The sequence below is a fragment of the Natator depressus genome, chromosome 11 (assembly GCF_965152275.1).
Source record: "Natator depressus isolate rNatDep1 chromosome 11, rNatDep2.hap1, whole genome shotgun sequence".
Lineage (NCBI taxonomy): Eukaryota > Metazoa > Chordata > Testudines > Cheloniidae > Natator > Natator depressus.
The window spans coordinates 38,893,274-38,908,193 of NC_134244.1; the positions used below are offsets into that span (position 1 = coordinate 38,893,274).

The following is a 14,920-nucleotide window of genomic DNA, read 5'->3' on the forward strand; positions in this document are numbered from 1 at the left end:
ACAGAATGTCCCTGGCTTCAGATGGGAGGCACTATATTACTACATGTTTCCAGTTGTAATTTTTCCCACATGAATCCTCCTGACACAACTAGTGAGAATAAGAACATTAGAGGATGCTACTTACACAATAAAAGTATTGACCAAATTCAGCCTGAAATAAGTGAGCACAACTTTGCTGAAGTCAATGGAGTTGAGCCACCTTCCACCAGAGTTAAACTGACCCAGTACCTATATCATGATAATAATGCAGGCTGCTTGTTCTAAAGGCTTGCTCTCCCTGATTACGGTTCACTCACTTCTTCAGCCTGCCAGTTTTCTGCCTGCTGGATCTCCCCTTCTCTGGCTTTCCCTTCTGGCTGTATGTTAGTTCCTTTCCAGAGTGATCAAATTTCCATCACAGGTTGGTTGGGTATTTGGAGATCTTTAAAATAGCTGTGCCCAGAACCATGCTCAAGGTCCTAATAATCAGGGAATGTGTCCTTCCTTATGCATTTTTCTCAGTTTCTCTCCTGTTTTCCCTCCAAGAGCCCCCACTATTTCCCTTCTCATGTCCCCAGGGTAGGGCACCTTTCCCTTCCCTGCTCACAAGAATCCATCTCCAGCATAGAGTCACTTGAGAGCCATTTGGTCCAAATGCTAGAAAATAAGGCAGCAGAGCTCAACATTGCCTTTCCAGGCAATGGGCAGAGTACTCCAAACCTGTAAAGCTGAAGACTGGGAAAGAGAAATGTCGGGTGGGGCCATATTTATTTATCCACTGGTGAGGTTCTGGATTCTGATTTGGCTCTTCCTTTGCCTGCCCTGTTGGTTCAGTGCTCTATGGCTAGCAGTAGTGCTCAGGGCAGAAGGAAGCCATCAATAGCAGCTTACTGTTTCCATTCTGTTCCATATTCTGTGCTTGATCTGTTTCCTCAGATAGCTTGTTAAATAAATAAATGAATAAGAAACAGTTTGTTAAATCCCATAACATTTAACGAATGTACAAACTTTGTTTTCCAGGACGCCACTATATGGATTATTTCAATATAATCCCAATATGATTGGACAGGCATCATTAGCTGATCCCTCAGATACCTGGGAAATTATAGAGACCATTGGAAAAGGCACTTATGGTAAAGTCTATAAGGTTGCCAATAAGAAAGATGGGAGTCTGGCTGCAGTAAAAATTCTGGATCCTATCAGTGTAAGTAAAAGATTATAATCCTATTTTAATAATACCTTCATTGTTACAATTAAAAGGTTTTACTCTCAAACAGGCTTGAAGCTCTGACTCAAAGTTTGGGCAAGCTGAAAGTATCCTGGAGGGAACTGTTAAATATATTATGAGCAGGGGTGGGCTACTTGGTTTGGAAAGAGAAAAAAAACTGATTAAACCCTGCATCCAGCCTCACACTGACCCCTTTGTAAGGCTCTTTTGTATAATTTAGGACACAATCCTACAAGGTGCTCTGGAGAGCAGACTGAATTTTCTGTTTAGAATAATTAATTTTGCCTTTTTTCTATGACTTGACAAAATTGTATGGTTAGTCATTATTCACAAATATTCATCAGTAGTTTGGCTGAAACTTGTTTGCATAAATGAGATGTTAGAAAACTGTTCACTCAAACTATTCTCACTGAGTGACTGGTCATTTAAGACACATGGTATTGTTTCTGCTCCCTTATTGGATGACTGAAATTTTTCAAACAGCAGAAGAGCAAATTGCAAATGACACACAGCAGATGATAAATAAGTAGGGAATATACTTGTTCACATACAAATGTGTGTGTTCGTATGATGAACAGCCAACCCCTAAACATCACAAGAATAATGATGGGCATGAATCTGGTTGACCCACACAGCCACTTGGAAATTGCACCCTGTTATGTGGTTTTCAGCCAGCTCTAGTTCTGAACACTTTCAACTCACAAAGACTTCTGACATCAGTGGGAGCGAAAGTTGCTTAGCACTTGGTAAGATCTGCCCCTTTCATAGCCTTGTGTTATTCAAAATCAGCATTCATGCTGACCTTGATTTCTGGCAGTGCACCTGGGTAGTTCGCTGGTACAGATTTTAGGTATCCAAGGTTGCAGCAGTTGGAGCATGAATATGATCAGATTGCATGGTGGCATTTCCAGTACACTAATGGTAATATCTTACATTCTTATAGTGCTGTTCATCATAAAGGATCCATATCACTGTCAAATCTATACAAACTCTGCAATGGAATTCCTTCACCCACCACCAAAGTGCTGCCAGCTGTAGAATAGAAAGCAGCAGCTTTTTAACAGTGCACAGCGACAGTGCACAATAGTTAAGACAGGAATTGAAGAAGAATATTGTCAGGAACTCAGCTGGCTGCAGTCGCCTAGCAACCCAATGAGCTCAGCTGGGCCCAGTAAACCCTCATTAAGTGACTGTTCTCCCTGACTGGATGGAAGAGCCAACTGATCCCTATTTAAACCTGGTTGCATTAGCAGCACCTGAAGCTGCGTCAGACCTGCTTCCTGTCCCGCCCTTGCCTCCTTACCTGCTCCTCTCTAGCCCTGCCTACCTCTGAACCCCCTAACTCCTGGCTCTAACCACCAGCTTGTCTCCTGCCCACAGCTCCAGCTCTGCCCTTTGCTTCTGTTTTGATCTCTGGCTCCAGCCATTGGCTTGTCTCCAGTTCTACCCTCTGATTCTGCTCCAACCACTAAGCCAGACCCCCTGCTCTGACCACTAGGTCTCACTGCATACACCTTGGTGTGTGACAGTTTGAGCAGCCTACTAGCTGGCATAGAGGGGCCCCAAAGGAGGCCAACCCACCTTCTCAGAGGTTGTTGGAGTCCTACAGGAACTTCAGATTCAGATCACCATGCTGTGTGACCACAGTGTGTCCCTCCAGGCCCAGGTACAGGTCCAGGCAGTGTCTTCTGTACTCCCAAATCATGCACCCACTTTTTGTGAGCCTAAGCTGCCCCTACCTGATAAATTAAACAGGGATCATGCCAAGTTTTGTGGATTCCAGTTCGTGTTGTGGCTACAGTCATGCTCCATGGATCAATCCCAAGTGGGATTAGTGCTTAGTCTGCCCACTGGAGAGGCCCTGAAGTGGGCATCACCACTCCTGCAGGGGTCCAGTCCTCTCCTTGAACGCTTTGAGAACTTTGTTTAGGCAACGGAGAGTATCTTTGATTATCCTAATCAAGAATATACTGAAGAAGCTCCTCTCCGTGTCCTCTGGCAGTGTCTTGGTTCTATCACCAAATATGCAGAGGAATTTAAATGTCTGGCTGCAGATATCCACTGCGCAGAGACACAACTTCAAGCAGGGACTCAATGACCCAATCAAAGATGAATTAGCATGGGTGGAACTTCCACCTAGTCTGGGAGCCTTAATTGATCTTCGTTTTAGGATTGATGATCAGCTAACAGAGGGAGCCTAAGAAAACAACAGGCCACCAGACCCCCGCTGGTCAGAATTCTTATGTCTCCTGGAGCTTCTATTGCCCTTCCAGACCCCAAAATGATGCAAGTTGACTGAGTCGTACCTCTCTGCCAACAAAAAAGTCCTTATCAGGCATTAGGGTTGTGCCTATATTGTGGGATGCCCAGGCATGTTGCAGCAGGGTGCCCTACCAAAGACTGGTCCACCTCCAGCTTGGGAAGCACCAAAGCCCAGTCCCAGTGTGGGGGGGGCTAGAGTTGGGTCAATGCTTCCCTCTTCCCCACAGCAAGCTGTGCAGCCAGCTATCTGCCAGAATCTTGGCAATCCCTAACCAGCACGCTTCCCTGCTCTGTCTCCCTCTTCAATTGTGGCATTCTGCCATCCCTCATGTCCACTTAGAACACTGGTTGACTTGGACATCTCTGGCAATTTCATTGACCAGGAGTTCATTAAGGGGTATGGAATCCTTTGCAAGGATTTCCCTGAGCTTGTCAAGGCTATCAATGGGTCACTTCTCTCTTCAGGCCCCATTAAGCATCAGACAGCTCTCCTGGAGGTCATTACCTTTGGTGGTCACTGAGGCATCTTGCAGTTCAGGGTCATCCGTGCTTTGTACTCAGACGTCCTTGGTATCCCCTGACTTGCCATTCATGACCCCTGAATTAGATGGCGCCCATGATCTATACTGCTGTGTTCCCTGCGGTGCCAACGAACGTGCCTCCGCAGCTCAAGCCAATGGCTGGTCACGTTCTGCAGTACGCTGAAGCCCCTGAAGGATCCAGAGTTAGGAACCAAAGATTTATGAGCAGTGCCTGAAATTCCTGCCAAATACCTAGAATATGCCAAAGTATTCAGCAACAGAAGGATCATGCCCTACCTCCTCACCACAGTTATGATTACCCAATCAGCCTTCAACCGAGGTTCCTTTTGGATGCATATTTCCTTATCTGAACCTGAGCTGCAGGCCCTCCAGGAGTACCTTGAAGAAAATCTGTGTAACGGTTCATCCACCCTTTGACTTCCCCCATGGGAACATCTATCTATTTTGTGCCTAAGAAGGATGGCTCCCTCTGACCTTACGTTGCTTATCCAGCCCTAAAAAAGATCATTGTCTGTAATCAATATCCTCTTCCTCTCGTAAACAAACTCCTGGAAAGAATCCATTTGGCTCAGGTCTTCGTGAAGCTAGATCTGCATGGAGCATACAACCTGGTCAGAGTCCAACAGGGGGATGAATGGAAGAAAACAGTTTGAACTAGCTATGGCCATTTTGAATATTTGGTCAAACTGTTTGGTCTGCGTAATGCCCCTGCAACTTTCCAGCATTTCATGAACAATGTCTTCAGAGATATCCTCAATTTGTGATTATCTTAGATGATATTCTCATTTTTTCAGAAAACCAAGAACTCCATGACGACCATGTTCCACACCATTCTTGATTGGCTTCACCAAAATCAATTTTATGTGAAACACAAGAAATGTGAATTTGACAAGGATACTGTGGAGTTTCTGGGCTGTCTCATCTCTCCAGCAGGACCCCAACAAGGTTGCAGCCATCACCAAGTGGAAGGCACCCTTGAATATGTGTGGAGTGCAATGGTTTCTTGTATTCATAAATTTGTACCAGCGATTCATCCAAGGATTCTTTGACCTGGTAGCCCCTATAATGTCCCTCCTCAAGAAGAGACTTAAGTTCACTTGATCCCCTGACATGCAGGGGGCTTTCAACCACATGAAAAAGTTGTTTATTTCTTCCCCCATTTTGACCCATCCAGACCCTACAAAGGCCTTCATAGTTGAGACTAATGCCTTGGACTTTAATAGGTATGGTCCTCTCACCAGTTGCTTCATCCCTGTGCCGCCTTCTCTTGGAAACTGACTCCTGGTGAGAGATGTATGGGACAAGGAGCTCCTGGTCATCAGTGCTGCCTTTGAGGAGTGGTACCATCTCCTTGAGGGGGCCCATGCCCCTGTCCAAGTCTGGATAGATAAGAAGAATTTGGAGCATCTACAGACAACACAATGACTCAACCAATGTCAGTTTCGCTGGGTCCTTTTCCTCTCCCAGTTTGACTTTATGGTTACCTAGTATCCATGGTCTAAGAGTGAGAAGGCAAATGCCTTGTCCTGCAAGGATGAGTACTGTGAAGTGGAGCAGAAAGCCCTCACACTCTTCTTAAACCCTCCCAATTTGTCTGTGGGGGCCTCACTAGTCACATGATGACCACTTTCCAGCTCCCAACTTCAGGTGCTAAGGTTGTGCCATGATTCACCCATGGCAGGATTTATTTAAAACCTGGAACCTGATTACTAGTTACTTCTGGTGGCTGACCCTATGAACAGATGTTAAAAACTATGTGAAGTCCTGTGACCTCTGTGCCTGTTTGAAGAACCTGTGAGACAACTATATGGACCTCTTTCAGCCTGTAGCTAGGCGATGACTCACTGGTGCGGTGCCTCCTGCTGGTTGTCTCGGGAATTAGCTCTTCCAGCATGGAGTGCCCTCTGCAGGCCAGTGTCTTGCCTGCCGCTGGCCCCCATGTCCCTTCCGGACCCTGGTGCCCCTTTACATCAGGGTTCTGCCCCCAGCAGTAACCCACAATCTGGGTCTCCCCACCCAGGGGAACCCCCAACTCTATCCCCCCTTGCCTCAGTGGCTACTGCCAGTCATGATCTAGCCCCTGCTCACAGGGGCAGACTGCAGTCTGTAAACCACTTATCATCAGCAAGGAGGGTTTTGGACCTGCTGCCTTTGCCTAACCCTGGGCTGCCCCTCTGCAACCCCAGTACCTGCTTTGGGCCTTCAGCAAGGCCTGCAGCCTGGGGGTTCTCCAGGCTGGAGCTCCCCAGCTCCTCTGGCCTTTCCCCAGCCCTGCTCCACTCAGGTACCCTGCTCAACTCCCAGGCAGCCAGGTCCTTCTCTCTCTACAGCTAGAGAGAGAAAGTCTTTTTGAGCTCCTGGCTCACAGCCCTTTTATAAGGCCAGCTGTGGCCTGATTAAGGCGTGGCCCCAGCTGTGGCTGCTTCCCCAATCAGCCTAGCCTATTGGCTCCCCTGGGCAGCCCTTTCCCAGGGCTATTTTAACTCTTTCAGGGCCAGAGCGGGTGACTACCCCGCTACACAGCCCCTCCCCAAACCTCCATTTCCTTGGTCCACCCTCTCAATTGACTTTATAGTGGAGTTCCTGCACCTCCAACAGCACTCAGTTATCCTGACTGAAGTGGACTTCCTGTCCAAGATGGCCCATTTTATACCCTGCTGCTCTATGTCATCTGCCCATGAAACAGCACAAGCTTTCCTGGAGTACATCTTTCATGTGCATGTACCATGGCATACTGACATGCACCATTTTGGACTGAGAGCCTTAATTTATTTCTTGATTCTGGCAGGAATTTCTTCACTTTCTCAGCACTAAATTCCTCACCTTAACAGCCTCCCATCTGCAGACTGATGATCAAACTGAAAGAGGCAGTCAGACCCTGAAGCAGTATCTCTTCTGTTTTCTGAATTTCTGTCAGGATGATTGGCTCCCAGTACTGTTTGGCTGAGTTTGTATACATCAGCTCAACCCACACTTCCACCCAACACACTCTATTCTTTGAAAATTTTGGTTTTCACCTCTGATTCCATCCAAACCTGCCCGAAGGCTCTGCTGTACTGGGGGACATGGATATGGTCCAGAAAACATGCCAGAAACTCAAGGAACACTTACTTGCCAGTAAAGAAACTTATAAGCATTACATGGTCTGAAAGCGATAGACTGCCCCTAACCTTGCAGTAGGGGCTAAGGTCAGGCTCTTAACTGGGAATCTGAGAACAGGCCATCCTTCGGTCAAGGTTGACCATCAATACCTGCTCAAGTATTTGACCAGTAATAATAATAAACCAGTGGCCTTCAAGCTTCAACTGCCAGAATCCCTCAAGATTCACCTGCCTTTCATGTTTCTCTCCTTAAACCGTTTGTTGACAATTTTTTCCCCAACTGGGTAGATCCTCCTCCACCCTCTGTAATTGTACATTGGCAGGAGGCATATGAAGTCCAACAGGTCTTCGTCTCCCAGTAAGTCAGGGGGAAGCTCCAGTATCTGACAGACTGGAAGGGGTATGAGCCAGAGGAGTGATTCTGGGAACCAGAAGAAAATGTTTGCATTCTTGATCTACTGAGGGAATTTCACTGAAGATACCCTGACAAGCAAGGGCCATGAGCCCCTAGGAGGAGCCCACAAGGGGGGAATACTGTCAGAAACTCAGTTGGCTCTGGGCATGGTCACCTAGCAACGCAATGACCTTGAATGGACCCAGTAAACCCTCACAAAGTGATTGTGCTCCCTGATTGGACAGAAGGGTCAACAGATCCCTATTTAAGCCTGGTAGCAACAGGAGCAGAGTGGCTGCTCAATGCGTTCCATGCCCACAGCTGCACCAGACCTGCTCCTGTTCAGCCCTTGCTCCACTCCTTGCCTGCTCCGTTCCATCCCTAATCTCTGCATACCTCCAACCCCCTAATTCATAGCTACTGGCTCTGACCACTGGCTTGTCTCCTAACCATGACATCAGCTCTGCCCTGGGGCTCTATTCTGACCCCTGGTGCTGACCATTCACTTGCCTCCTGACCATGCCTCCAGTTCTGCCCTCTGATTCTGCTCTGATCACGAGGCCAGACTCCTGTTCTGACCAGTAGGTTGTACCACCTACACCTCAATGTATGACAAATATTGTGTCCAATAGAAACCACAGTATTTCAGTATGTAATTATCCACATTGGAATTTGACTGGGACATTCAGACTAAAACCCGTACTGAGAAAAGTTGCCCCTTTTTTATTTACAGAAATACAACTTGTTCATCCCTTGTACAATATGAGTCAGAAGAATGTACTAAGTAATATGTGATTAATGGAATAAAGCACCAGGGTCTTGATACAGCAAACTATCCCAATTCAGCAAATTATTTAAGCACATGCTTAACTTTGAAGCATGTGCTCAAGTCCTGTTAAAGTCAAAGTCTGTGCTGAATAGGAATATACTTAAGTATGTGCTTTGCTGAACTGGGGCTCATGAGGGTTATTGTGCAATATAGTTGGTACTTTGTTATTTCATCTTCACAAAAATCCCTCTTTAGGCAAATTTTTGCTTATTTTGTAGATTTTGATTTTCGCTCTGTTTAATAGTTCCTGTTGTGTCTGTTTTCCACTGTGGGCTTTATTTCTCCTTTTTTAAAGATATAGTTATTTTTATTCATGTCCCATTTAATGTCTTTTAAAACTGCTATATAACTAGATTACCTTAAAAAGAAAAAAATGAAGCTAAGATCCATGTGTTTACAGTAGTTCAACCATCAGAAATGCAGATTTAATGAACAGATTAGAAAAGATATATATGCAAATTTTCCATTGAGACAAGTGAGCAGAGCGAAGCATCATTTTTACTTTTGTGGTAGCAGTGTGTTATGCATTAAGAGTACCCTTGAGGCAAAACTACTGACTGCACTTGGAGTTCACACTTTTATTTGCAATAAGACAATTGTGGTGTGACTGGTTTTTGACCAGATTTTATTATTTGATCAGATTGTTTTTAGTGCATCACAATAAAGACATTTCAAAGCATAAAATAGTATATAGATACTTCTTTTTATCCATGAAGATTTACTTGTTTGTTGTACTGAATTATTATTTATTTATACACCATATTTGTTTGTGTTTTCCATTTAGGATGTGGATGAGGAAATTGAAGCAGAATATAATATTTTACAGTTTCTTCCCAATCATCCCAATGTTGTTAAGTTTTATGGAATGTTTTACAAAGCAGATCAATACGTGGGAGGACAGCTCTGGCTGGTTCTTGAGGTAAGATATTTTGATAATGTTAGAACTTAATTAAAATGGATTTTCAGGGCAAGGTGCTCCCCTTTAGAAGTGAACAAAACAGAAACAACAAATGGTGGGTCTCTGTGCTCTGTACTGAGAGACGAACCTTAGAATTTTTTTCTGTGTTTAGGGATATTGATCAAACAGTCTGGCCGTGGGAGGTGTTTGCAGATTCACCCTTCAAAAAAACACACTCAGTGTTTATTCAGTAACAAGCCCCAGACATGGGGGCTTGGTATCAGCACTTTATTGCCATTCAAGGTACTTTGTTCTGTCTTCAGAAACATAGAATGAGCTCCATAGTAGTTTTCTTACTTGAAAGTAAACTGGCCTTCCATGCTGGAGAAAACATCTGTGTTAGTGTTGAGAAGTCAAGGTCTCCTTTTGGATAATCCAAAAGATGACTTCAGGATGAAGTACCACACACAGTATTTACCAAACCTGGGACCCATTTCAAATGTGGGCTGAGAGAATGTAATGGGAAAACTGTCTTATGGCAGTGTAAAATTAATAGCAGGATGCTGTTGAATATCTAGCACTTTAAATGGCTTATGTAGACTCTGCCCCTTTAGCAGGCTTTCAGTGTTCTCAAAATAAGGGATGTCATTCTGGCTGCACTGCAGTTAATGTCATTGTCTGACTGCAGTAGGTCCAGGATTTCACTCAGATGATTAGGATGTTCCTAAAGGATTAATTGTGTATTGAGCCCAGCACAGAGATTAGAGTGATCTTATAGGGGGTGTTGCACCATAGCAGTATTTTTCTATAACATAGTTACATCAATATAAATGTGAGCACTAACTTGTTTTTTACTGATCATTTTAGAAGGACCATCCAGCTATTCTGGGATTGTGGGTGGAATCGGAGTAAAGTACTATCGCTTTATGTTCTACTTTATCCCTGTCCCAGTAATACAATAAACCTGACTTTTATGCATTGCAGCATTATACAGTATGGAGGACAGGATTTGGTACCATATGCCAATTTTCATAATAAGTTTCAATGGCTATCAAAATGATTAGCAGGTTTTTTTGCTGTATGGGTTCTTAATGACTAATAGAAAAGCAGCTAACGTTCTTACCCCAAAGAATATCAGACATGCTGTTCTGTACAATACAGTCATGAATCTCAGAAGAACATACCATTGCCTCAAGCTAGCTTTTTGCATTAATGATGTATAGCTTGGTTTTTTTTGGTGCACCTAATTTAAAATCTGTAAAGAAATTTAAGACAAAACTTCTCATTTTCCTTTTATATGACAAGTTTATTGAAACAGTTGACCGTGGAAATATTCCCTGCCTTAGAATTGCACACAGATTTGTCTGTGCACAGCAATTACATTTTATAATAGTGTAATAATTTTTTTCAATAAAAGGGTATATACAAAGCTCTCAGTTACTGTGATCACTGTTTCTTTGATGAAATCATATAGTCATTGTGATGAGCATCTTTAAAATTTTCTAATTAAAATTTTTTTTCTTGCACTATTCTGCAATATTTACTCACTATGAGCAATACCTTAGTCAGGTGAGTAGTTCCATTAAAGTCCATGGTAAGGTACTACTCAAAGTGAGTAAGGGAAGTAGAAGTGGGCCCTTAATTTAATTTTATATGATGGTGGAAGGTGCATTGAGAACTAACATTTTATATTTATTCATAGAAAAGATATATCACACAGCTGTGTAATGCGGGCTTAACCACTCTTCCCTAAAAACATGCATTAACTCTCTTATGTAAGGACCACCTCTAGGGGCAGGGGGCTAGTTCAGTGTCCATGATCATTTCATTCCAGAGCTCTCTATTGACTACCAACACAGGTGTCACTGTCAAAATTGGTGGTGGTCTTTGTGTTGTGGGTACTTAGCTATTTGGAGAGAAGGTGATTGATTTCACATATGCTACTGAACAGCCATAAGACTGTATCACTTTCAATCAACTTGGGTTGGGTTTGAAGTGGTGGCCTAGAGCTGAATGGCTTCATAGCTCATTACCAGTCTCTTGGGATTACTTTTCTGTTTGGCTTTAGCTTTTAGTGTAAAAAGAATGCAAATAAAATTAGCACAACACATCTCAATAGTACACAGAGAGTACAATAAAGATAATAAAGACTATACATGGCATTGATTGCTCCCCAGGCAAATAACTAAACATGGGTGGGTAAGTAAGCACACACACTCCCTTCCACCTAAGGTTTTAGTTCATCTGCAAATGTATTTGGTGTATGATAGTGGCTTAAGGACTCTCCCAACTAGATGGAACAAGCTACCAAGTAAAAAAGGAAAGGCAAACTCTTGCATCAGCCACTGATGAAATATTATTTCAGTAGCTTATTTGCATAAAGGAAGCCAGTGTATCACGTGTTCTGGATCCTAAGTAGCTAGCATAATGCACTTTTCGTGTGCAGAAAAGTTCAGAATTCTAATAGTTTTTTTAGTCCTATAGTAATGGTGACAATGTATGGTGAAAAATATCCATACCTCCCATAGCACATAGCAAATTAGCGTGCAGAGAGACTGATACTAGATTGACAAAATTTAGAGATGAAAGGAAAAACAAGAGAGAAGTAGATCGCCAGATTTCAAAGGAGGATTTTAGTATTTGGTTTCATGCCATTTATTTGATTTTATGCATTAGAGTTTTAGGCTGAATACTGGCAATGCAAAGGGAATTTAGATCTGAGTTCAAATATCCTGTTGATATAGACATATGATTTTTACGTGACAGAAAGCTTGGTATGGTGTAGAAGGGACCGCTCTGCAAAAATAAGAGGTGACTCCAGAAGAACAAATATAATGACCACCTTCCTCCCAAAAAAAACCCTTCCAAACAACGCTCCTTTTAATTTGAAGTGTCATACAGTTGTTGTAAATATAAAAGTAAGAAAAGGAGAAAGTGGGAGAGAGCAGGAGGATGAGAGGGAAACAGTTGCTAGAAGGGCATGGATGATGAACTAATGATGTGGGTGAAAACACATTTACAAAGGTTCTAATTTTACTTTTTCTCCTCCTCCTCCTTTGATGTATGGCAGCCCATTAATGGAAAGTGCTTGCAAGAAGCTGTGCTTTTCTGGATCAGAATGTTTAATCTCAGTTGTTGGCAGAGCACGCCATCAAGTCTGAGTATAGAGATATGGCTGCTGTCTATTTTATATTGCCTGCCAGCAGGAGCATTGATGGAGTGAAGGTTTGAAATGACTGTAATTTGTTGCCTCCCAGTTATCAAGTGCATCAATCTTGTCTTTTCTGGCCTTTTCTTCACACAAAGGCAGTTTTTCAAAAAGACAATGCAAGTATTATTGTAAAAATACTCAAATAAATTAAACCAGATCTATAGATTCTGTTTTTATAATAAAATATAGTTTTTCTGTTTTAATATTTCACTTTTAGTTAAATTTTACAATCTCTGACTTCTGCTTTTCACCCTCCCCCCGAAGTACTGTGATTTATTGTCAACATTGTTAATAAAATATGCTCTATGACAAGAATGACAACTTAAATAATTGTAGGTGGAAATCTACTTGGTTTGGGATTTGTGTTATATTTCAGACTCCTATAGTAGGAATCCACAACCTAAACAAGTCTGTTGAGTAATAGAGGTCTTGTGTTTTGTTTCTTTTTTTCCTCCCCCATTCTCTTCACAGCTGTGTAATGGAGGTTCTGTCACAGATCTTGTCAAAGGCCTGCTGAAGCGTGGCCAACGGTTGGATGAAGCTATAATCTCATACATCTTATATGGTGCTCTCTTGGTAAGGATGTTCATCGGGCTTGTAATGACAGTAGAGGGTGCAATTTACCCATCTCATACATTTTCCATTTATAAACTATGGTAATAATGACAATATTATGCTGGCTGTTATAGCAGCAGGGGGGCATATCAAGCATGTGATCAAGCGGACAGATGTTTCTATAGTGAAGAGCAGATTGTCTTCATTACACTCCCTAATAGTAGGGTAATTGTTTTTAAATAAATGAGTAAACTTATTTTTTGTCGTCATGGGCATACAGGGCCTTCAACATTTACACAATAACCGAATCATCCATCGTGACGTCAAAGGGAACAACATTCTTCTGACAGCAGAAGGAGGAGTCAAGCTTGTTGACTTTGGTAATGACTGCTTACCATTTGTTTTCTTGATGTGTGCAGTTTAGCCAAAGGCATCCATTTATTTTCCACTCAGAAGGTAGAGGCGTTTCTGGAACACCAAGTACTGAGAAAAATTTTCCAGGAGGAATCTTGAGATATTTAGGAAGTGATGGGGAAAAGTAGCAGATGGAGCAATCTAGGAAATCCTGTCAGAAAATCTATTTTAGGCTTTTTAAAACAATAATTTTAAAAAGCCATTTTATTTATGAAACACTTTTGCATTCCATTAGGAATGTCATATCTCAGGGAAGTTGTCTCTCATTTAAATTTAAATATTTCATCTTTTGCATATGAAAAGGATACATTTTACTCTTTCAAATGGCTTTCACTAGCCTTAAGCACATTTATTCCCTCTGAGTAGAAGGTAAAGTGGTCCTATGGGTCCACAAACTAACAGATCCATTTTATTTGTGATTACTGCTGTTAGATATGAGCCTGGCAGGACTGGAAACATCACAAGAGGCATAAAGAGAGAGACAGAGGAAGGGAACTTTGCAATAGAATTTAACCCCAGATGAATATTTCTATGTTGAAATACATATACGTTTAGTAAAATAAAAGAATGCTGTAGTTCCTCTCTAGAATCAGATATGTACATATAAAGAGAAATTTTATTAACAGTAAAGGGAACAGGAAAGTAGTAATATATGAAATCAGTGAGTCAGTATAAAGTGTTAGGTAAACAGTTTTGAAAATACAGTATTGTACAGCTGTTTGCCTAACTCTGCATGTTGCTAAAGTAAAATATTCATATATTGAGAAAGTACCATAAAACTGGCATGCCAGAATTCTGGCAATAAAGGAATGGCCCAGAATTATAATATGATGTATGAAGGGGAAAACAAACGTAACTATTTTAATGTCACAATATTATAAAACTAGCATTATATTTAAAATCTGTTTGTGATTGTTTGTGGAATAAATTTAGGAAGCAGATGCCTCTTTATTAGCTGCTAGGGACAAAAATTCATTACTGTTGAGTGTAGAGACACTCAATTTTAAGTGGCGCTGGGAGAAACATATGTGGCCTAAGGCAAAACTAGTGATAGTCTAGTAATCTCTTTGGCATTTAATGGTGGGGCTAAAAATCACTTTTCATTAGAGAGACAAGGTAGGTGAGGTAATATTTTTTATTGGACCAACTTCTGTCAGTGAGAGAGACAAGCTTCCATGCCACACAGGTCTGGGAAATTTATTCAGCTTGTTACAGCTAAATACAAGATGGAACAGATTGTTTAGCATAATTGCTCCGTCTTGTATTTAACTGTAACAATCTGAATAAATTTCCCAGAGTTGAAGAAGAGCTCTCTGTAAGCTCACAAGCTTGTGTCTCATACTGACAGAAGTTGATCCAATAAAAGATATTACCTCACCCACCTTGTCTCTTTAATGCCCTGGGACCGACACAGTTACAGCAACACTACTTTTCATTTGAGGCGGTTTTACCAGTATAATCTTGAGCAATAACTAGTGTAGACTGGCAGAAATCTTCCTTTTCCTTT

At 42.1% G+C, this 14,920-nt stretch overlaps 1 protein-coding gene across 1 annotated transcript in view; it reads left to right on the forward strand.

Moving 5' to 3' along the window:
* Window positions 1–14,920, forward strand: part of MYO3B (myosin IIIB) — a 340,336-nt gene that overhangs the window by 39,464 nt on the left and 285,952 nt on the right. The window contains exons 5-8 of the mRNA XM_074967534.1: window positions 1,000–1,183; window positions 9,120–9,254; window positions 12,916–13,020; window positions 13,280–13,379. Of these exons, the coding sequence (XP_074823635.1) occupies window positions 1,037–1,183; window positions 9,120–9,254; window positions 12,916–13,020; window positions 13,280–13,379 (487 nt within the window). The 5' untranslated portion in view covers window positions 1,000–1,036. The remainder of the gene's footprint in view (window positions 1–999; window positions 1,184–9,119; window positions 9,255–12,915; window positions 13,021–13,279; window positions 13,380–14,920) is intronic.